Source organism: Thalassophryne amazonica, chromosome 14, assembly GCF_902500255.1.
Source record: "Thalassophryne amazonica chromosome 14, fThaAma1.1, whole genome shotgun sequence".
Classification (NCBI taxonomy): Eukaryota; Metazoa; Chordata; class Actinopteri; order Batrachoidiformes; family Batrachoididae; genus Thalassophryne; species Thalassophryne amazonica.
This window is the reverse complement of record NC_047116.1, coordinates 11583627-11607833: the sequence shown is the minus strand read 5'-3', so window position 1 is coordinate 11607833 and position 24207 is coordinate 11583627. Positions and strand designations below refer to the sequence as shown.

Sequence of the window (24207 nt, the reverse complement as noted above, 5' to 3'; positions counted from 1 at the left end):
GCTCAAAATTGAACTCAGGTGCGTCCTGAGTGCATCCAACAGTCCCCATCCAACCTGATGGAGCTTGAGTTGTGTGGCAAAGAGGAATGAGCAAAACTGCCTAAAGATAGGTGCACCAAGCTTGTGGCATCATATTCAAGAAGACGTGAGCCTGTAATTGCTGTCAAAGGTGCATCAACAAAGTACTGAGCAAAGTGTGTAAATACTTATGTACGCATGATTTTTTTTTTGTTTTATTAATTTTTAATAAATTTACAAAAATAAAAAAAGTGTTGTCATTATGGGGTGTTGTGAATAGAATTTTGAGGGGAAACAATGAATTTACTCCATTTTGGAATAAGGCTGTAACATAAAATGTGGAAAAGAGAAGCGCTGTGAATACTTTGCGGATGCACTGTAACATTAGCAGTGACTGATGATTAAAGTTACAACGCTTGTTTTCTTGATATGACTCAGACAAATATATAAAATCTGCTTTGTTTTGTTTTTTGTGCTGAAATTTACTACGGTTGCTGTATCCTCCTACGAGCTCACAAAATGAGTGATCTGGATGGCCTCTCCTGCAAGAGGTACAAATGTCACATGACCCCATTTCCTCACTGTTGCCCTGACAGATTCAAACTCCATTTCCTCAACAGTCAAATTTGTCTCCACCTGCATCTCCAACTGCCTCGTGCTTCTCTACGGGCCTGCATTGTTCTCGGTGAGTCCGTCACAAATTGATCTCAACTCGGTTTTATTATGAGAAATGCAAACCTTATGTTCATTGCTCCACATTTTTGAATGTGAAGGTAGAGAAATGTCAAATTGAGAGATTATAATGTTTTTTTTTTATGATAAAATGGGAGCAATGTCAGTGGATAAACCCACAAAAACAGCCCAGAAGGAAAATATTTAATATATAATATTATATAAAATATAGAAAATCTCCCAAATATCAACAACAATAGCTATTTTAGTAGATTTTTTTGACTCATATTATTGATGAAATATGATTTGATGAATAAAATACACTTTAATAATTATAACATAATTAGTTTTTACTTTGTCAGTTATTGGGAAAATATTGAGAAACATGTTTTAAAGTCCAACTAAATTATATATATTTGATCCATTTTGAGTTCATAATTGGTAAATGCCATCATTGCTTCCTTCTTTTAGTAAAAATCACACTTTTTATATAATATATTTGTGTATTGGTTGGGCATTAGTTTGACTTTGCACTAAATCGTACCCCGAGCTGAGCACCTCCATTGTGAGCAATGGGATTTATAATGTGCTTTAAAAAAAATCAGCTATAATTTTACTTATAAAAATCTTACTGCACATCTTCATACAATGTTACATGTTGCCTGCAAAAATGACAATCTGTGTGGTTTTTGAGTTGTTCACTGGACAGTCTAACTAACGAACTAATTAATTAATGCAAACACAGATTTGAGCTTTAGACAAATTTTTTCATGGCAAATCTGTGATGTTGATTTAAAAGTAATCCTTGTGACATTGTTCACTTATTTCATTTATGGAGCAATGTGATGTGTTCCGTTGCACAATATCCTGTCAGACTGGCAATAACACAAACGTGTGTGTGTGTGTGTGTGTGTGTGTGTGTGTGTGTGTGTGTGTGTGTGTGTGTGTGTGTGTGTGTGTGTGTGTGTGTGTGTGTGTGTGTGTGTGTGTGTGTGTGTGTGTGTGTGTGTGTGTGTGTGTGTATGACCTCTCACTACATGTCAGAGAAAGTTTTGTGGTCCACTTCTCTTCAGTACTCTTATTCTCTAAGCATTAAGAATGCCTCCAGGCCATCGTCAGTAACGTATCATGTTTATTTTCAGTGACAGTTGGCGTTCACCACATATCAGATGTATCCTTTTCCTGTGTGAAAACTGCACCCAGTCTTAATACCCATCCATGTGCAAACACATTACACAGTGGAGCGATGACAAATACATTATTTCACACCTCGAGATCAATCAAAGATGAGCACGGAGTGTCTTTTATAACTCACTCATCTTCAACTGCTTACTCCAAATAAGGGTCACAGGTGGCAGGAGCCTATCCCAGCAGTCATAGGGCGTGAGGCGGGGGTACACCCTGGACAACACATTCACACCTGCACACACACACCTACAGACAATTTAAAGTTTCCAATCCACCTAACCTGCATGTCTTTGGATGTGGGAGGAAGCCGGATACCCGGAGAGAACCCACACAAACACGGGGACAACATGCAAACTCCACACAGAAAGACCCCAGGTGGGAATCGATTTCATGACCATCTTGTTGTGAGGCAGCAGTGCTAACTGCTAAGCCACCGTGCTGCCTTTTATCAGCATTTATTTATTAGCTACTGTACATGAGTGAGTAGTTTGAGTGAGTCCGACCCAGTGCCTTACCGACAGATTTGGGCTTCTTTCAAATGTACAGTCAGGTCCAAAAGTATTCGGACAATCCTGCCTCTGTGCACAGTTGGAGCTGAAATTCAACAATCAAGATGTACTTGAGGTAAGATCTTCAGGTCAGACATTCAAGATCAGATCAGGTCTGGGAGCTGGTGCTGGTGCCGTGCATTGCCACATCCACAACACAAAGAAAATGCCTTGAGTCCTGGATAGCAACCACCCCAGCAGACAACCACCTGCTTCTTCACTCTACCTGTTGCAACCAGATGAAATGTGGGTGTCTTCATGGTTCAGAGTGGAGACTCCTTCCAAGTTGACGTAAGGTGGTGACTCGATATCTTTGGTAACAGGCCTCTTCGGAGAATCTTTGGGTACTGCAGCAAGTATTTTGTGTCAAGTGACTGGTTATTGAGGCAGACAAAGATGAAGCGCATTGCTTGCACTGTGAAGGAGCATCAGCTGTGACATTTTGGCTATGTGGTGTGTTTCTGTGGGCATGGTCTAGCACAGAGGGTGCCTCAGTCTTGAGGACCCCAGCAGCTAGAAAAGACCAAGGTGATATCCATGTTTCACCTGGCTGCAGCAGACAGATAACTAATTCTGAGAGGTGGGGATGGGCTGTTTGTCTGCCTGGGTGGTTGACATCTAAGACTCAAGGAGGTTTTGTGGTGTGATGGATTTGACAGCACTGGTACACACACCCTGACCTGACTCCTAACCTTGTTTTAATTCTTATGATAAACCATATTGTATCTGTATTTTTTGTCATTATGGTCACTATTATTGCTGTTATTATTGTAACTCTTCATTACTGGTGTATTGTCATGTAAGTTAAAAACTGTTTGGTAACATCATATGTGCAAATTATCTTTTACACTCACACAGAGTTGTGGTAACACTATGCTGTCTCTAGACCAACACATTGGTGGTTCTGGTTCTGCCAACCAGCAAAAAAGTGAGGCTAAAATGCCTGTATCTCCCCCTAGTGGTCGGGCTGCAGACAGATCATTGATCCCCATCTTCTCAGTGCCACTGACTGAAATTACCCACCCAGTCTCGTGCTTTTTCAAACACCCGTCACAAAATGAGTGACACTGTCGTGACGTGATTTTTTTCATTTTGATGATGTGTTATTTCACACAATTGTTTTTATGTATATTTGTGTAGAATTGTCACATGAATTCAAAGATGTATTTGTTTCCAGCAGTTACTGTGGTTTGCCAGAAGGATAAACAGGTGTTGAGAGGTCATTCCCTTCCCATCATGCCGTGGGTGACAAACAGCACCATACTAGACAACGCCACCCTCAACCTGTTTCAAAATGTCAGCACCAGCGTCACCATCTCGGTCATCTACATTGTGATTATGACCATTAACTTGGTAGGAAATGGTCTTTCCCTTTTTCTCCTGGTCTTCTACACCTCTCCAAAGACTCCTTCTATCATCTTCATGATCAATCTCAATCTCACCGATTTGGCCGTCGGATTTGCGCTGCCCTTCCAGGTTGTCTACCAGCTCCAAAGATACAACTGGACACTAGGAGACAAAATGTGCAGGTATTCCAATATTTGTTGGACACGTTTGAAGTTTGGAGACGTTTCAGTGAAGGTACACAGAATTTAGATCTCCTACTGCACCAATATTATGATGTACTTAATGTAAAAATTTCACTCACGTGGTTTGTTCTGCAGCACAACACATCACCGTTTGAATATGTTGAGAATTCTATGACCTGCTCCAGCTTCACATAGTCAAATCAGTGTCTGAGGTTTCCAGAGTTTCTACAATTTTACCTCAAGATCAACCTTTGAGGGTCACTATGAAGGGCTTAACATCAGCCTCTTTTAAGACACGTGTATTACTTCTTCAGCAGTTTCTCAGTGTGATTTTGTAGTCTTAATTAGATATTAGGCACAAGGTAACTACTATAAGTGTAGGCTGTCTGAGGGCCAATTCCAAGTCTATACGCAATTTCTTGGTCAAAACTGGACAAAGTTGTATGAATATCAAGTGTGTGTTCTGGTGGTGGGTGGAAACACATACAAACAAACAGAGAACTTCACACAATATGGAATTGAGCATCATCTTCTTTTTTTCGGTTGCTCCCATTAAGGGTCGCCACAGCAGAGCATCCATTCACCTGCATCTCGTCCCTCACCACATCCATAAACTTCCTCTTTGACCCCCTTCTCCTCCTGGCTGGTGCTTCCATGCTCAGAATCCTGCTCCCTATATACCCTGGGTCCCTCCTCTGCATATGTCCAGACCATCTCAATCTCACCTCTGACTTTGTCTGCATGCTGTCCTGTGTTGCGTGATGTGAGATGAGATTTATTGTTATTGTCATTACATGAGTGCAACCACAATGAAATTCCAATTACCTCAGACAAAATACAGCAATTAATCCACAATTATTACTAGTTGAACGTAATAGTGGCACACATCAGAATTAAAAACAACACATATACATTTGACATTGTTTATGTGCAGTAAACTTAAAGCAGTCCGTCATCCGAATTGAGGCAAAGTGGGTGAAGGCCACAGCAGGAGGGGCCCGCGCCACCCAGCTAGGGGAGTTGAAGGCTGCAGCAGTAAAAACCACACTGCTTTCAAGGTGGCAGGGAGGAAGCCAGGGTGAGGGGAGTCCCAAAATGAATGGCCGTTCCTAATCCGGTCCATCCTAGTCACTCCATGAAAACTCCATCTTCCGTTTTGCCACCTCCAGCTCTGCCTCCTGTCTTTCTTAGCACCCCTAAGATATACAACACAGCTGGCCTCATTACTTCTGTAAACCTTCCCTTTCACTTTTGCAGATATCCTTCTACCACAGATCAATAATGCCACCTTTCTCCACCCTACCTCCACTGTCTACTTCACCTCTCTGCCACACTCTCCCTTACTTTGTAGTCCATGGTCCAAGCAGGATTTCTGTACCACTGAAGGTGACAAAATGACACTTAGAATCCAACGTCAGTGTACCATGGCCGACACAAAAATGTATGATAACCATCACAGGGTAGTAACTGTAGCCAGCTAGGGGTCAGTGAAGAATTACAAAGAGGTCAAAATGTAAAAATGCTTCAATCATGTTGAAAACTACATCACATTATTTGTCTGATCATAACAATTCCATAAAAGGTATAGTTTGGACTATCTGTGACGGAATGTCCTGGAGTTATGGGGTAAAAACAGCAAAAATGGTGACAGAGGTCAATTTCAGTTTGTACAGGGGTCAAAAGTTAAAGTTGCTCCAATTTCAGTAGAAAATAATGCAAATTATTGTATGGGTTGACAGGGTTCTAGTAAGGAATAGTTTGCACCATCTGTCATGCTTAGTTATCACGTTACAGGGTAACATAGGCCACATGTCATTGAATTCAATGGACGTCGACCTTGTTTGACCTTTACTTTGGAGACCAAACATTCAACACAGTCAAAACGATTCAGTTTATTAATCCTTTTATTTCAACCAATAATTTGCATCATTTTTTTTTACTGAAATTGGAGAAACTTTAACTTTTGACCCCTGTACAAACTAAAACTGACCTTTGGCGCCATTTTTGTTGTTTTTACTCTATAACTACAGAACATTTCGTCACAGATAGTCAAACTATACCGTTTTCGTTATGATCAGACAAATGTGATATAGTTTTCAACATGACTGGAGCATTTTTACATTTTGACCTCTGTGTAATTCTTCATTGACCCCTAGCTGATAACAGCTACCACTCTGTGATGGTTATCATACATTTTTGTGTAGATCATGGTACACTGAGGCTGGATTCTAAGTTTCGTTTGGTCACCTTCAGTGGTACAAATCAGGTCAAAATTGATGACTGGCTTCTGGACTATTGGATAGTTGACCTTCAAGTGTCTGATCTTGTCTGCTAGCTACACTCTCGCCATAAAGTCTCTAATATCATTTAGGTTTCATCTACATAGGCTGTAGCCCTCCCATGTGCACCCTCCTCCACTCTTATATATGTCACCCTGTGCTCCTCTTTCTAAAAATAATTATTCATGACAGTCATGTCCATCCTTTGTGCAAAATTTACCATCGGCTTGCTTATTGCTTATTGCCTCTGTTCTCTTCACCAACATGCCCGTTAAATTCCCTTCCAATCAACATTCTTTCATGCTTCAGTACACTCTCCACCACCTCATCTAACTCACTCCAGAAATCATCTTTCTCCTTCATCTCACAACCGACCTGTGGGGCATATTCACTGATGACATTCATCATCACTGCTTCAGTTTCCAAATTCTCACCCTGTCAGACACTTGCTTAACTTCCAACACACTCTTAAGAAACATTTCCTTTGAAATGAACCAACACTATTTCTTCTCCCACACCATAACGCAACAATTTGAACTCACTCCAATGTTAGCTTTACTTCCCTTTCACTTGGTCTCTTGAACACAAAGTGTGCCTCATTTATCAACATTGCGTAAAAACAGACGCAGATCTGAGCACATAATTGGTCTTATGACAAGACACACGTGTGATTTATGAAACATTTGTATCTGACCAATCCCAGCGTACGAATTGGCTCTTGATAAATGCGGTGGCTGAATTTAATCGTCATTAGTACAACCCCTGGCAAAAATTATGGAATCACCAGCCTCTGAGGATGTTCATTCAGTTGTTTAATTTTGTAGAAAAAAAGCAGATCACAGACATGACACAAAACTAAAGTCATTTCAAATGACAACTTTCTGGCTTTAAGAAACACTATAAGAAATCAAGAAAAAAAGATTGTGGCAGTCAGTAATGGTTACTTTTTTAGACCAAGCAGAGGAAAAAAATATGGAATCACTCAATTCTGAGGAAAAAATTATGGAATCACCCTGTAAATTTTTATCCCCAAAACTAACACCTGCATCATATCAGATCTGCTCGTTAGTCTGCATCTAAAAAGGAGTGAACACACCTTGGAGAGCTGTTGCACCAAGTGGACTGACATGACTCATGGCTCCAACACGAGAGATGTCAATTGAAACAAAGGAGAGGATTATCAAACTCTTAAAAGAGAGTAAATCATCATGCAATGTTGCAAAAGATGTTGGTTGTTCACAGTCAGCTGTGTCTAAACTCTGGACCAAATACAAACAACATGGGAAGGTTGTTAAAGGCAAACATACTGGTAGTCCAAGGAAGACATCAAAGCGTCAAGACAGAAAACTTAAAATAATATGTCTCAAAAATCGAAAAATGCACAACAAAACAAATGAGGAACAAATGGGAGGAAACTGGAGTCAACATCTGTGACCAAACTGTAAGAAACTGCCTAAAGGAAATGGGATTTACATACAGAAAAGCTAAACAAAAGCCATCATTAACACATAAACAGAAAAAAAACAAGGTTACAATGGGCTAAGGAAAAGCATTCGTGGACTGTGGATGACTGGATGAAAGTCATATTCAGTGATGAATCTCGAATCTGCATTGGGCAAGGTGATGATGCTGGAACTTTTGTTTGGTGCCGTTCCAATGAGATTTATAAAGATGACTGCCTGAAGAGAACATGTAAATTTCCACAGTCATTGATGATATGGGGCTGCATGTCAGGTAAAGGCACTGGGGAGATGGCTGTCATTATATCATCAATAAATGCACAAGTTTACGTTGATATTTTGGACAATTGAAAGGATGTTTGGGGATGTTTCAAGATGATAATGCATCTTGCCATAGAGCAAAAACTGCGAAAACATTCCTTGTAAAAAGACACATAGGGTCAATGTCAACGAGTAGATCTGATTTGATGCAGGTGTTAGTTTGGGGGATGAAAATTTACAGGGTGATTCCATAATTTTTTCCTCAGAATTGAGTGATTCCATATTTTTTTCCTCTGCTTGGTCTAAAAAAGTAACCGTTACTGACTGCCACAATCTTTTTTTCTTGATTTCTTATAGTGTTTCTTAAAGCCAGAAAGTTGTCATTTGAAATGACTTTAGTTTTGTGTCATGTCTGTGATCTGCTTTTTTTCTACAAAATTAAACAACTGAATGAACATCCTCCGAGGCCGGTGATTCCATAATTTTTGCCAGGGGTTGTATGCTATGCCCTTAAATATTCATGGTTTGGAAGCCTCGCCCACTGAACTCAACATGGAGAGAAGAAGCACTGGGAAGAAGAAAAACTGGAAATCAGCATCCTAACATCAGAGGTGGAGAAAAACAAACTTGTACTTTTTGGCAGTCTGAAAAGTGGAGTCAAAGGCGCTCATAAAAATGTCGTGTGGAAGAGTGTAACGGAGGCGGTCAACAGCGTTGCCGCAGAGGAACGGACTCTGCCTGAGGTTTGAAGAATTCTTTGACTTAACCTATGCCTCATGATTTTGAATCAGTCTTTTATGCACCCACAGTTAAAGGCTTATGCCTGCTAATTGATTAAGAATTGTTTGCATTTAGGTCAAGAAAAAGTGGTCCGATTTAAAGATGGCCACCAAAAAACGTGTTGCGGCACTTAAGTGCAGCATTAGGCAGACTGGGGGAGGCCAACGAGACCCCAGCCTGACCCTGGCAGAGACGGAGGAACAAATAGCTGCGTGCGCTTTTTTAAATTAATTTTGTTTAATCCATTTTAAGAATCCATTTTGATCTGTTCTGAATATGTGGCTGCTTATGCTTGGATGACAGCTGAGGTTTGTTTCATAATTATTTTCAGACTCAGACAGATTTTGTAGTGCTGCGCCGCAGATCCACAGACTCAGATTTGTGTACACGAGCTCAGACCAGACGTGAGCTCTGTCGTGAGATTTGTCTTAGCCTCCGCTCACATCCAAATTGATAAATACCGAAGTTTGCGTAAAAATGGTCGAACGCACGTTTTCTGCCATACGTTCATTTGATAAATGAGGCCCAGTGTGTCTACCTTTCTCTTCTCCTTCATATCAAGCAGCTCTCTCCCTTTATCTCCCTTTACCACTCATACAGCCAACATTCAAAACCCCACCACATTGCCAAATTATTTCCTCCTCTCCTGCTGTATCTGGACATGTTCTCAGTCTCTTCTTCAGCCAAAGTAGCCCAAATTCCTCCGGCACCCTGTTGGATAAGAGCAAAAGTGGTAGTCATTATTAATCTCAGCTGATTTGGTTTGGGAATTCAATTTGTGATCTACATGCCTGTTTGAAAAATTTACAGCAGATGCCCTTCTTGACGCAACTGCACTCATTTATCTGTGCTTGGGACGGGCACTCTGAATGCACTGACGTGCACTTAATGTGGCTGAGATTTGAGAAAATTTACAGCGTGCCATCTTCCTGCTTTCACCCTCTTTATTTAACCAAACTCCCAACCAAGTCAGACCTGTGCACCCCTTCAACTCAGAATAATTCCGCCCCTGGGCGGAAAATCTCTGTGAATTAAGGTGCCCTGACACTTGCAGGCATTCTCATTTCCCACGCTTCATGAGGTGGAGAACACGATTGAAACCATCTAAAAGGTAACTATTTGTAATATTTATATTGTAATAGCTTGGTAAAACAGTTGCATGTTAATTCCTTCTTATAAGCAACTGTAAAAGTATGTTTGCAATAGATTTAACATCTTGTTATAATCAGATGAGCTGCACTCTGATGCGGTGCCCTGACGCAATCACTCACACTCACATGCAGTGTTTTTTTAAATATTTGCCCAATGTTCATGTGAAGTTCACGTAATTAATGCCTGGTGGAGATTTTGAACATTTAAAAATTTTCTTTGCACACTTGCACAAAGCCGCGCAGTTTACAACGGTTTGCAACTGTGTGGATCAAACTCGTGCAAGTGTCAGGGCACCTTACGTCTGGGTGCTTAAGTGTGTTTTATTTGCATTTTCACATCTTGTTTCAACAAAAGTTTAAACCAAAAACCACCTTTTATTCACAAACTATACACAACCTCCTAAAACAAGCAAAGAAATATCAACTTTCTTAATCCCAAATTCATCTAAGTTTGTTCTTGTTGTTGTTGTTTTATACTTTTAGCATATAACCTGTCAACGGGTAGCAGTACAGTTATTAGGATTTAATCAAAGCATCGCCTGAGAAACTGTTTCAATATCGTGCACAAACAGCTTGCCTTAAAACAATTGGACATAAGATGTCTTGATTCATACCAACATTCCATGTATATGCCTGCAGGTTCATGACCCTCATGTTCTTCACCAACATGTACTGTTCCATCCTGACCATGACCGCCATTGGTGTTGATCGCTACCTGGGCATCGTCAAGCCGATGGTCTTCAGACGGATTAGACAAAGGAAGGTTGTTGCCGTTTTCAGCTGCATCCTCATGTGGGTGTTGGTTTTGAGCATTCTGTACCCACTGATGACCACAGACCTGACCTTCATCATTCCTGAACTGGGGATCACCACCTGCTTTGACGTGCTGAAGAAAGACATGCTCCCTTCCACGTTAGCGTGGGTAGCCTTCCTCTTCACCTTAGTGTTCATCCTCTTCCTCTTCCCTTTCTGCATCACCACGTTCTGCTACGTGAGCGTCATATGTAAACTGTCCAGAGACTCCAAGACGGAGCAGAAGGAGAAAGCCAAACGTCTGGCTGTCATCGTTCTCCTGGTCTTCACCATCTGCTTTGCTCCCAACAACATCCTGCTCCTGGTCCACAGTGTGCTGAGGCTCTTCTACAACGAGACCATCTACATGGCCTACAAACTGTCTCTCTGCTTCAGCTGCCTCAACAGCTGTGTCGATCCCTTCATTTACTACTTTGCCTCCAAAGAGTTCAGACAAAAGCTACGGCAGATTATGAAACTGCAGACCAGCAGCAGCAGCGACTCCAAGTTGGAGCACAGGGAGAGCCAGCGCTCCACGAACTGTGGTTATGGTGATCACGAGGGAGAATACAGCAAAATGTCCTTAACACAGACTCACCATCATTTACGATAAAGGGAAATATACTCAACAAAAATATCAAGGCAGCACTTTTGTTTTCGCTCCCATTTTTTATGAGGAGGTGAAGTAAAAGATGTGAGACGTCTGCAGTGCACAGAAAAGCTTATTTTAATGGAATACTGGTCACACATTTAAGTTAATTCATCCACCTGGCTGATGTTGCACATTGAGACACCGATTAAGCAGCATGATTTTTGCACAAATGTGCCTTAAGCTGGTCAAAGTAAAAGTCCATTAGAGTGAAGCCAATTTTGACTTCATGGGTACCATTTTATGGGACTAAACAACATTTACAATCTGCTCTCAGTGTACCATGGCTGACCCAAATGTATGGTGGCCATTCCAGGGTGGCAGCTACAGCCAGGTAGTGGTCAATGAAAAATAACACAGGGGTCAAACTTTAAAAATGCTCCAATCATGGACTTCTGGTGAAGCGGGTGTCCAACATGGCCGGGTAGTGTCACTGCTGCGGAGCCGCTCACCTTCCTCCCCCTTAAAAAATGATGATGGATATACTTTAAACACTGAAACTATTTGCCGGGGGAAGCACAACTTTATTTTATTATGCCACAAGTCCAGAAAACTCTTACGCAGTACAGTTTAAGGAGCCTCGCATGACAGACGGAGGGAAACACGTTGACAACATGGCGGCTACTCCAAAACCATCCCAGATGGACACCGCAACCGAGGTAACGACCATTAAAGTGTTGCTACAGAATATCGCTTCTGATATGACTGGGTTAAAATCGGGTATGGATGCAGTTCAGGCAGCGGTGGATAACCTGGGAGCTCGGGTGACGGAAGCTGAGACTCGAATATCAGACCTGGAAGATCAAAGTCAGAACCTGGATGCCACAGTCGGCACGGCGACCTCGAGGACGCCGGCTGCCGCAGTAACATCCGTAGAGTTGGAATAGAGGACGGCGCCGAAGAGCGAGACATCAGAATCACCTTTATTGTCATTGTAATTTGCATTACAAAGAGATTTCAGTGTAACTCCAAAAAGGTGCTTTCCGTGGTGTGAGTAATTTTTAGCCAAATAAAAGATAGTGAAATTTAACAGTAAATTACTGCAGAAGACATGCAGAAGTTCATGGCAGAAGTTCTGCATATTGAAATGGGCCCGGAGTTTGAAATTGAGCGCGCCCACAGAGCAGGTCAGCGGGGCAACCGAGCCCGGCATGTCCTGGTACGTTTCCTGAGGTTCGGAACCAAAGAGACGGTGCTGCACGCAGCTCGGGAGAAGGAGCGAGTGGAATGGTGAGGAAAGAGGATTTTTTTGTTCAGGATCTTTCCCAAGATGTTATACAGAAGCACAAAAAATTTGACAGAGTGAAGAGACAGCTTCAGGAGAAAGGCCTTCGTTACTCTATGTTGTACCCGGCCGTGCTGAGACTTGTGGCGGACAACATCCGACACACCTTCACCTCTCCTGAGGAGATGACGGATATATTATTTATTTCCAAGAGAGCCGGATAAAAAATGCCGCGGGGACAGAGAGGATGGTACCGCTTACAGCTTCATTTAAACAAACTGTTACGTGAGTCATTCGGTTTTCGTTATTAAACACACAGTCATGCTCAGGTTTATATGGTTCAATGCTGGAGCAAAGCAGTACAGTTGTGGTTTTATTACTTTTCTCACAGTTAAAAATTACTTTCCACGCGCAACAGGTATTTTATCTTCCTAATCCTTTACCTCTTCTGGACTGGAAAAATTAATGAGGACATTAATGTGGTAAAGAGACAGACTCAGACTCACTTTTATTGTCACTCGACCCTTAGAGGCAGAACAAAATGCAGTTTCTCCAGGTCTTGGTGTAGTTAACTGGGACTTTTTTTTTTAAAACCTAGCCTGTAGTATAAACTTTTGCAATGTACAATATGCGCACCCCTGTGGCCATAAAATATAAAGGGCACAGGGTTGGCAGCAGCAGCAGCATTAGAGTATTAAGAAGGTGACAATGTGCATGTTGTGCAATGTTCACAGTTTGGTGGTGGATGTTGAACTGTTCATCAGTCTGACAGCGTTCAGGTAGAAGCTGTTGTTTTCAGTCTGGATGTTTTTGCCCGGATGCTGCACAGCCTCCTTCCAGAGGGAAGGGGTGTGAACAGACTGTGCACAGGGTGGGTGGAGTCTCAGAGGATGTAGGTGACTTTGTCTCTACGTCTGGAGATGTAGATGTCCCCAATGGGTGGTAAACTGCATCCGATAGTCCTCTGTGCAGACTTGATATGATGGACATTCAACCTGATAATACAAGTGTCAAACATGTTGATTCTTTTTACACTGAATCATAAGGAACCACTGGGGTTTTTTATTTTAGTGGGGCTATTTGATTTTATTGTATTTGAAAGTCTGGCTATTTGTACAAACTTATCTTTCCCCTGGTGCTGTAAATGATGATATGAATATATTGGGGAGGCGGGGGGTTGCGGGTTCCAGGTCGGGACTTCAGGATTTTCACAGACGTACTATTTTGTGTTTTGTTTTGGGGATAAAGGAGCTATCCTATTTCTCTGTGGTTCTCATATGTTTGTTTTTTTTTCCTCTTTTGGCCTTTTTCTTTTTTTTCTGTGTACATTACAGTCACAATGAGACCAAGTTGCTTTCACATGATTTCACCTACATGGATTGGTTTTTCAAAGTTAAATATGATGACTGAGAGTAGGTTATATTAAGATGGTAGATACATTTAAATTTCTTTCTTGGAATGTCACTCGGGAGGAGCTCGGAGTCGAGCCGCTGCTCCTCCACGTCGAAAGGAGTCAGTTGAGGTGGCTCGGGCATCTTTTCTGGATGCCCCCTGGACGCCTCGCTGGAGAGGTGTTCCGGGCACGTCCCATTGGGAGGAGGCCCCGGGGAAGACCCAGGACACGCTGGAAGGATTACATCTCTCTGCTGGCTTGGGAACGCCTTGGGGTTCCCCCGGAGGAGCTGGGGGAGGTGTGTGTGGATCGGGAGGTCTGGGCGGCTTTGCTTGAGCTGCTGCCCCTGCGACTCGACTCCGGATAAAGCGGAAAAAAATGGATGGATGGATGGAATGTTAAGGGGACCAATCTTGCTATCAAAAGGAAGAAACTTCTCCTGTACCTTAAACAAAAGAAGGTAGATGTCTGTTTTTTTTACAAGAAACTCATCTAGATAATGAGAAGTCAACAAAACTGCAGAGGGATTGGGTCAGTAAAGTATTTTATAGTACCTACAGTATGTAACAGGGTCAATTATACAGCAGCAATGTGTGTATGTAAAATATGTTTTAAATTAGTTATTGGTATAATTACACAAAATCTGTAACTTTTATTTTATTTTTATTCATTTATTTTAGTTAATACCTGACAGGTTGGGCCTCCAGGTCAGTGTGTGGAACTTTAATATACACCTGTCCCCTTACGTTCACATTTTAATGTGACACTGCCCTCTATAAGTAACGTTTTCGCGCCTATCCTCTCCCCTTTTGTTACTGATGTCTGTGGGAGAGGTAAGTCGTCTGGCAGTCGGGACGGAATTTTAGCTTTGGTTAATTGCATTTTTAAGTTTATTGGCTAGTTTAGGTTTGTTCTAAAGTACCTACGACATGCTGAAACATATATTTGTGTCATTTAATTTGTATAGGGGCATACCGTGTAGAAGCCACTGACCGGAGGGTTTTTTTTTTTTAAATTTCACTGTTTGTCAGAAATTAAATGGAGACGACCTCCAAAGATACCCACGTCTGAGACTCTCCTTCTTCAAACACAACGCAGAGTCAGTCACAACTGGTTACACTTACTCATCTAGCCAAAGGGGTGTCTGTATCCTACTATGTAAAAATGTAAATATCACTATTCACAAACAACTTTCGGACAAAGAAGGCAGGTGGGTAGCAGTCAGTGCATATGTGTTTGGTAGCAGATGCTTTTTCATTAATATACTCGTATATGCACCAAACACAGATTCTCCTGATTTTTTTTGCTAATATTTGCAATGTGGCAAAACAATTGGGGGATACTTACATAATTATTGGGGGGGATTTTAACCAGGTAAGAAACCAAGTCCTAGATAAATCAAAAGTCACTAAGGTGGGATTAGTACATAAATCACAACTAGCCATAGATGTTTTGGAAGATTATCTTGGTTTAGCTGATGTCTAGGGAACTCTACACCCCCGCAAAAGGGAGTACACCTTTTGTTCAAATCCACACTCTTCATATTCAAGAATAAATTATTTCCTATTATCAAAACAATTAGTGCAGCTGTCTCTGCTTCAATTGGAAATATTGTGCTTTCAGACCATGCATCAGTTGAGGTAATGTTGGGTTTTAAAACAGAATCCGAAACCCCTCGAGGCTGTTGGAGACTTAATACCTCTTTGCTCAAAAATGAAGAATCGTGTAACTTTATCAAAAAGGAAATTCTTGAGTACTGGGAATTTAATGAAGGATCAGCTTCCAATCCCGGACCAGAATGAGATGCATTTAAAGCCTGTTTGAGGGGTCGCTTAATACAACACAGTTCTTATTTGAAAAAACAAGCTACTGTCCAATTATTTGAATTGGAGAAAGAAATTAAGGATCTTGAAAAAATGTATGCATCCCAACAAGACCCAGTAGTTTTTAACCCAGTTGAATAAACTGAAATTTGAACTAAATTCCATACTGCAGAAAAAGGCTGAATTTTCATTATTCCAATGTAGACAGAAGAGTTACGAGCAAGGAGAAGCAGCAGGGATATTTTTAGCCCAAAGAGTAAAACAGCAGCTTAATTGCACCTTAATAACTTCTGTGGAGAATGAAAATGGGACAGTAGTGACAGGCAGAGGAGAAATTAATGAATTATTTAAGATATTCTACCAAAGATTGTACACTTTACAGGGTGGGATAGAATAAGAGGAAATAGGTTTTTGTTCCAAGTGGATCTACCAGCCCTGTCTGAGGAAGAACAAAAGGAGATTGGGGGAGATATTACACTGGAAGAGGTTCAGCAAGCTATAAAGAAGATGAGCTCTGGGAAAGCTCCTGGAAACGATGGGCTGCCAACAGATGTCTATAAAGAATTTGCGGACCTACTAGGACCAAGGCTAGTGATGCAATTAAGAGGGGTAACATGCCAGAGAGTATGCAATCTGCAATAATACCATTGATACATAAGAAAGGCAACAGTGTGTAAATTATCATCCAGTGTCTCTTATAAATGTAGATGCTAAAATACTGGCCAAGATATTAGCCAGGAGGCTGGAGGTGCATCTACCCAACCTCATTCATCTGGATCAGGTAGAGTTTATTAGATGTAGGTCTTCAGCAGATAATGTATGTAGACTACTACATTTAATCTGGCAGTCAAGGAATCACACTGAACCCATAGTTGCTTTCTCTTTAGATGCGGAGAAAGCTATTGATGGAGTGGAGTGGACTTGCTCAGAACACTAAACAGGTTTGGATTAGGCCCCTCCTTTAGAAATTTGGTTAGACTTCTATATCGTAATCCCAAGGCCTCAGTGATGACAAATGGGAACTTGTCCTCCTGTTTCCCCTTATACCGGGGTACAAGACAGGGCTGTCCCCTCTACTTTTTTCACATGCATTGGAGCCCATAGTGGCGGCCATCTGGAATAATTCAGTTATTAAGGGTATTTTAACTGGAAAGGAACACTGCCTATTTCTATATGCGGATGATATTTTGTTAGTGACCTCAAATCCAGAGACGGCTGTTCCTCAAATTTTGTCTTTAATTGATACTTTCTCTCGTTTTTCAGGCTATAAAATAAATTGGGGAAAATCAGAGGCAATGCCCCTGTCTAGACTATGCCCATCAAGTATTAGACAGAATTGGCAGTTCAACTGGCTCCCTTCAGGTTTGGTGTACTTGGGGATAAAACTTACACCAGGTTTAAAAGACATGACAGAAAATTTACTTCCCCCCTGATGAAAATTGAGAACACTTTACAAAATTAGGCTAAATTAGGATTATCTTTGTTGAGTAGAATAAATGTCCTGAAAATGATGATTATCCCACAAATTAACTATATTTTGCACTTGCTACCCATAAGTCTCCCATCCTCTTTACTTAAAAAATTCAACATAGCACGAGGGGGGGAAGACCTCGCTTAAACAGAAATAATATGAGGGCTGCAGTTGAAGATGGAGGCCTTAACCTACCAAGAATAGATTGGTATCATTATGCCTTTTCTCTCAATCAGTTGGCTAAAATAGACATCACAGAAGCCCAGGCTGGGTTCTGATTGAAAAGGAACTTACGGAGCCTATTCCATTGCAGGCTTTTATGTCTCAAGCTGGATGTGAAATTCCGTCTAGTAATCCGTTGCTGTCATTTGCCAAAGAAACCTGACAAAGATCACATGATATTATTGGCCTTGACCCTTTCTTTACCAAACAGTCACCCCTTTGGCATAATAAAAAGTTGAAAGTGGGGAAAAAACTCTGTATTGGAAATCATGGGCTGTAGCTGGGATTATTTATGTTGGAGATGTTTTTGAGGGTGACAACTTAATGTCCTTTCAGCAACTGGCAACTAAATACAAACTCCCTAAACAGGACTTTTGGAAATATTTGCAGTTGGGAGGTTGATTTCTGCAGGGGTGACATTACAAACTAACATGTTAAATGCTCTCACTTGATTAAAAACTGAACATTCAGGTTTGAGGATGCCCAACCCAGATCACCAAAGTGACAGAATCCCTGTTGCACCGCTACACATTTAATGGACAAGTTTCTCATCAAGTAGTTCAATCTTAAGTCCCACAGCTGACTTGATCGCCAGTCAAAGTTTATAGTAATTGACTGGCACCTGAGATGGCCCTTCAGATTCCAGGTCCATGCTACCTAGAGTGCCTTGATTAGAGAGAGTGGCAACATGACAAGTTAAAAAAAAAAAAATCGGTCACGTGACTCATGGTGCCATCTTGGTTCCAAAATAGCGTTCGCTGTTAATCTGTCTGCATGTAAATCCAGCTATTTTATTTATTTATGTATTTATTCGCTGAAAATGACGGGTTCTTGTGCATTTGGAGGCACAAATAGTCACAGCAAGATCTTCAAGATGTACAGATTCCCTTCAGATCCAAACAGAAAAAAATTTGGGAAAATAAAGTCAGCTGTGTGGAATGGAAGTGACTTCATCGTCAAAGCTTTGAGAGGTAAATTTATTGTTCAGTCCCATGTACAGTAAAGCTGACCTAAACCGTCGTCGTTGTATAAACCAGATGTTCGTAGTCACCGGACAAAAAAGTCCCAAAGGTTTTCATTGTTTTCATGTAATAAACATTGTATGTAACTGATTTTTTTTTTTCCCCTGTCTGCATATATAGTAATTTTGTAACTGATATTGTACAGCAGATTTTTTGCTCACATCGGATAAATTGTCCTGTCCGATTGCAATGTATTTCCATTAAACCCCTCACATGTGGGGCCCGAGTCATCTACATTATTAAAAGTCCGACCGTTTATTTTTTCACACTGTGCTCTGACTCGGACCCGCAGCCTGACGTGCACCTGTTAAATCCTCAGACACAGCAAAAAGCTGTGATTTCACACTTTGCTGCTTTCAATCCTTCATCTCTCATCATATATTAATAGTTTTTACAGTGTACATGCAGATAACATTTTGATAATGGATCAAATACATTTAGCAGAAAAAAAAAATCAGAGGTAATTTTGACCTTGTCATTAATGAGGTGCACATCCCGATGCAGGATTCCCGTAGAATGTTCAGCGCCTCCAAATTTAACTAATCCGTTACATACATATGGTTCACATTGGATAAATGTCCCGTCCGATCACAATGTATTTCCATTAAAACCCACGAGCAGTCTGGATGTGCAGAGGTACAAATTAAAGTTCAGCACTGACACTCGCCGATTTGTGGAAAGTGGGAGAGGAATCATTTCTGTGATTAAAAGTACGACCGTTTATTTTTTTCAAACCGTGTTCAGACTGGGACCTGAAACCTGACATGCAGCTGTTAAATCAGACACAAATGGCTGTGATTTGACACGTTTCTGCTTTTAATCCTTCATCTCCCATCATATATATAGCGCGCACGCTGATAAATGGATCAGAAAAGTCCACACATTTACAGCACGAAATCGGTAAAAGAGGAAAGTATCCAGCTTACCTTTGATTTGGAGGTGATGATTGTAGAAAGAAAAGCTTGTTGAGAGTCAGTTTAGTCCAGAATAAAGCATAATCCAGAGACGGAGAACTTTAAAACGGTCATGCACGTCATTGCATGACACGGAGTTACAGAACTGCAGAAGCATAAATCAGCCTTTAAATTCATTAAATAAATCATCATAAATTGTAAATTTATGAAAATTTGATAGCTTAAATATTTTTATATTTATTTTGATAGCACCTGTACCTGCAAGTGTTGCTGTCTGTGGTTAAACGATTTAAGAAACTGTTGAAAACATTAAAGGTTCATTCAGTAGTTCAGCGCAGTTGAACCCAAAATGGCACCATGTTCTGAGGTGACATCACTCTCCAATCAAGGCACTCTAATGCCACCCACAGTCACCCCTGGACCCGCCCTTGGTTTGTGTGTCCAGATGTCATGACCTTTGACAGTATATCTGGGTTGCTGTGGCTACGATTTACACATCAGTTGTCACTGGTTGTTGCACTGCAACTGACAGAAAAGACACTTTCAAAGTCTGATTTGAGCGTCTAGACTCTAGAGCTTCCAGACTGAGTGTGTAATCCACCTCCAGATTGAGTTGGAATCAGATTTGCAAAAATTGAATTTCATGTTTGTTTTAGTTTTTGTTATTATTATAATTTCCTCCATTCAGATTTTAAAACTTAACTTCAATATGCCCGAAAAATTGTTTTTTTTTTTTTTTTGCTGTTTATACATTCAAATATCAACATAAATATGCCAGAAAGTGAATTTCATGTTTGTTTGTTTTTTAAGTACTGTTCAGACTTAAAAGAAATAAATAAAGTCAACATGGATGAGCCAAAATTGTATATTTTGTTCATGCTGTTCAGACATTCTAAGAACTCAGCCACATGGGGTGTGCAGCCAGTACATTCTGAGTGTTGGTCCCACGCCCGGACAAATGAGGAGGGTTGTGTCAGGAAGGACATCCAGCGTAAAACAAGCCAAAATAAAGATACAGAGTATAAATTGAATTTTCATACCGGGTGGGTGGAGAAAGGTGGCAGAGGAGTGATTTGTGACCGAAGAATATGAGCGAAGAGGAAAGTTTACAAGACAATAGTGAGACCAGCTGTGTTGGATGGATTACAGATGGTGGCACTAACAAAAAGACAGGAGGCGGAGCTGAAGATGTTGAGATTCTCTTTGGGAGTGATGAGAATGGACAAGATTAGGAATGAACATATCAGAGGGACAGCTCAGGTGGGACGGTTTGGAGACAAAGTCACAGAGGTGAGATTGAGATGGTTTGGACATGTGCAGAGGAGGGACCCAGGGTATATAGGGAGAAGGATGCTGAGGATGGAGCCACCAGGCAGGAGGAGAAGAGGGAGACCAAAGAGGAGGTTTGTGGATGTGCTGAGGGAGGACATGCAGGTGGTTGGTGAGACAGAGGAGGATACAGAGGACAGGGTGAGATGGAAACGATTGGTCTGCTGTGGCGACCCCTAACGGGAACAGCTGAAAGAAGAAGTTCAGACTTTCAAATATCAAACTGAATATATAATAAATAAATAAATATTTAGATTTCAGTTTTATTTATTTATTCATTCATATATTTATTTCCTGTTAAAAATACTTATAGACAGAAGATATGCCAATGTTTAAAAAAAAAAAAATAGATATCAGATTTCATGGTTTGTTTTGTTCTCTCTCTCTCTCTCTCTCTCTCTCTCTCTCTCTCTCTCTCTCTCTCTCTCTCTCTCTCTCTCTCTCTCTCTCTCTCTCTCAGACATAATTCTGGACATAGTTTGGACGTGCCAGAATAAATAAATGTTAATGTTGTTGTTGTTGTTGTTGTTGTTGTCGTCCCTTCAACTGCTCCCGTTTGTTCGGGGTCACCACAGTGGATACACATTGAAATAAATTTAAAAAAATCTGATTTCTTTTGTTTCTTCTTCTTCTTTTCTGTTCACAGACATTCAAACATCAGTTTGGATGTAGACTTCATGTTTGTTTGTTTGTTTGTTTGTTTGTTTGTTTTTATTCTATCTGGACACAGTCTATTGTACAAAAGTCCGATATGGACTGAACAAAGGTGTTTAACCCAAAATATAAAGAAATGTTTTAGGTTGTGTTGCTGACAACCAGAAAACTGAAAAGGAGAACTTAAAACCACAAGATCTCACCCCCATTTAAATCGTGCTGACGCTTGACGCAGTGTTCTGAGACGTTCATCACAAAACACGGCTGATTACTTTTCTTTTTGTTTTAGAAATATATATACACAGTGAGGAAAATAAGTATTTGAACACCCTGCGGTTTTGCAAGTTCTTCCACTTAGAAATCATGGAGGGGTCTGAAATTTTCATCTTAGGTGCATGTTCACTGTAAGAGACATAATCTAAAAAGAAAAATCCCGAAATCACGTATGATTTTTTACTAATTTATTTGTATGTTACTGCTGCAAATAAGTATTTGATCACCTACTAACCAGCAAGAATTCTGGCTCTCACAGACCTGTTAATTTTTCTTTAAGAAGCCCTCTTATTCTGCACTCTTTACCTGTATTAATTGCACCTGTTTGAACTTGTTACCTGTATAAAAGACACCTGTTCACACACTCAATCAATCACACTCCAACCTGTCCACCATAGCCAAGACCAAAGAGCTGTCTAAGGATACCAGGGACAAAACTGTAGACCTGCACAAGGCTGGGATGGACTACAGGACAACAGGGAAGCAGCTTGGTAGAAGACAACAACTGTTATGATTATTTATTAGAAAGTGGAAGAAACACAAGATGACTGTCAATGACCCTCGGTCTGGGATTCCATACAAGATCTCACTTTGTGGGGTAAGGATGATTCTGAGAAAGCTCAGAACTACACAGGAGGACCTGGTCAATGACCTGAAGAGAGCTGGGACCACAGTCACAAAGATTACATTAGTAACACATGATGCTGTCATGGTTTAAAATCGTGCAGGGCAGCAAGGTCCCCCTGCTCAAGCCAGCACATGTCCAGGCCCGTTTGAAGTTCACCAGTGACCATCTGGATGATCCAGAGGAGGCATGGGAGAAGGTCATGTGGTCAGATGAGACCAGAATAGAGCTTTTTGGAATCAACTCCACTTACCATGTTTAGAGGATGAGAACAACCCCAAGAAAACCATCCCAACCGTGAAGCATGGGGGTGGAAACATCATACTCTGGGGGTGCTCTTCTGCAAAGGGGACAGGACGACTGCACCGTATTGAAGGGAGGATGGATGGGGTCATGTATTGCAAGATTTTGGCAAACAACCTCCTTCCCTCAGTAAGAGCATTGAAGATGGGTCATGGCTGAGTCTTCCAGCATGACAATGACCCCAAACACACAGCCAGGGCAACTAAGGAGGGGCTCCGTAAGAAGCATTTCAAGGTCCTGGAGTGGCCTGGCCAGTCTCTGAACTCAATACAAAATCTTTGGAGGGAGCTGAAACTCCAAACCTGAAAGATCTAGAGAAGATCTGTGTGGAGGAGTGGACCAAAATCCCTGCTGCAGTGTGTGCAAACCTGGTGAAAAACTACAGGAAACGTTTGACCTCTGTAATTGCAAACAAAGGCTACTGTACCAAATATTAACATTGATTTTCACAGGTGTTCAAATACTTATTTGCAGCAGTAACATACGAGTAACATATATATACAACTCCAATTCCAATGAAGTTGGGACGTAGTGTAAAATGTAAATAAAACAGAATACAATGATTTGTAAATCCTCTTCAACCTATATTCAATTGAATACACCACAAAGACAAGATAGACTTTTTTGTTTTTGTGCAAATATTTGCTCATTTTGAAATGGATGCCTGCAACATGTTTCAAAAAAGCTGGGACAGTGATATGTTTACCACTGTGTTACATCACCTTTCCTTCTAACAACACTCAATAAGCATTTGGGAACTGAAGACACTAATTGTTGAAGCTTTGTAGATGGAATTCTTTCCCATTCTTGCTTGATGTACGACTTCAGTTGGTCTCTGTTGTTGTAGTTTACGTTTCATAATGCATTACACAGTTTCAATGGGTGACAGGTCTGGACTGCAGGCAGGCCAGTCTAGTACCCGCACTCTTTTACTACAAAGCCATGCTGTTGTAACACGTGCAGAATGTGACTTGGCATTGTCTTTCTGAAATAAGCAGGGACATCTCTGAAAAAGACGTTGCTTGGATGGCAGCATGTGTTGCTCCAGAACCTGGATGCAGTGGTGGGCACAGATAACCAAAAAATTAACTCGATAACAGATAATCAGATAACTGAAAAGTTATCTTTGATAAAGTTAAAATGATAAACCACCCAAAAATGTATAAGAAGTTACAGATAACTGATAAATGCACTTACACTTACACTTGCAACTACTAACAAGCTGATTTTGAGTTTTAACACCACAGTCGATGACAGACCCAAGCAATGAGTGAGCACTTCTGTCTTTGAGCGGTCCTGCCCCCTGCTGGATGCTCCAGTTTACTACATGGCTTCCAGCGCAGAAGCGACTGAGAGGAGCCACAAAGCTCAACTCTCTACTCAATCACAACACTGCCGTCAGGCGGCGGTCTTGGAAAATAAAGCAATGCTGACTTATGGTTTGGTGTGTAAATAAAATTAGCACTGATAGAATAACTCCATTAATGTCAGTTCTGTAATTTGTGCAAAGGTAAGATATAACATATATCTTTTAATGTTGAATAATGCACTAATTCTGAAGTTTTGTAACAAACACAGACAGATGGCATTCTGGGTAAAATGTGCCTCCGCTAATACTGCTTGGTT

The 24207-nt window shown here is 41.0% G+C and overlaps 1 protein-coding gene across 1 annotated transcript; it reads left to right on the top strand.

Moving 5' to 3' along the window:
* Positions 1-553: 553 nt before the first annotated feature.
* On the top strand, positions 554-14099 carry p2ry8 (P2Y receptor family member 8). The gene is made up of 3 exons (XM_034187049.1): positions 554-703; positions 3604-3955; positions 10526-14099. The coding sequence occupies exons 1-3, from the start codon at positions 583-585 to the stop codon at positions 11289-11291; spliced, it is 1239 nt and encodes a 412-aa protein (XP_034042940.1). The 5' UTR covers positions 554-582; the 3' UTR covers positions 11292-14099.
* The last annotated feature ends 10108 nt before the right edge of the window (positions 14100-24207 follow it).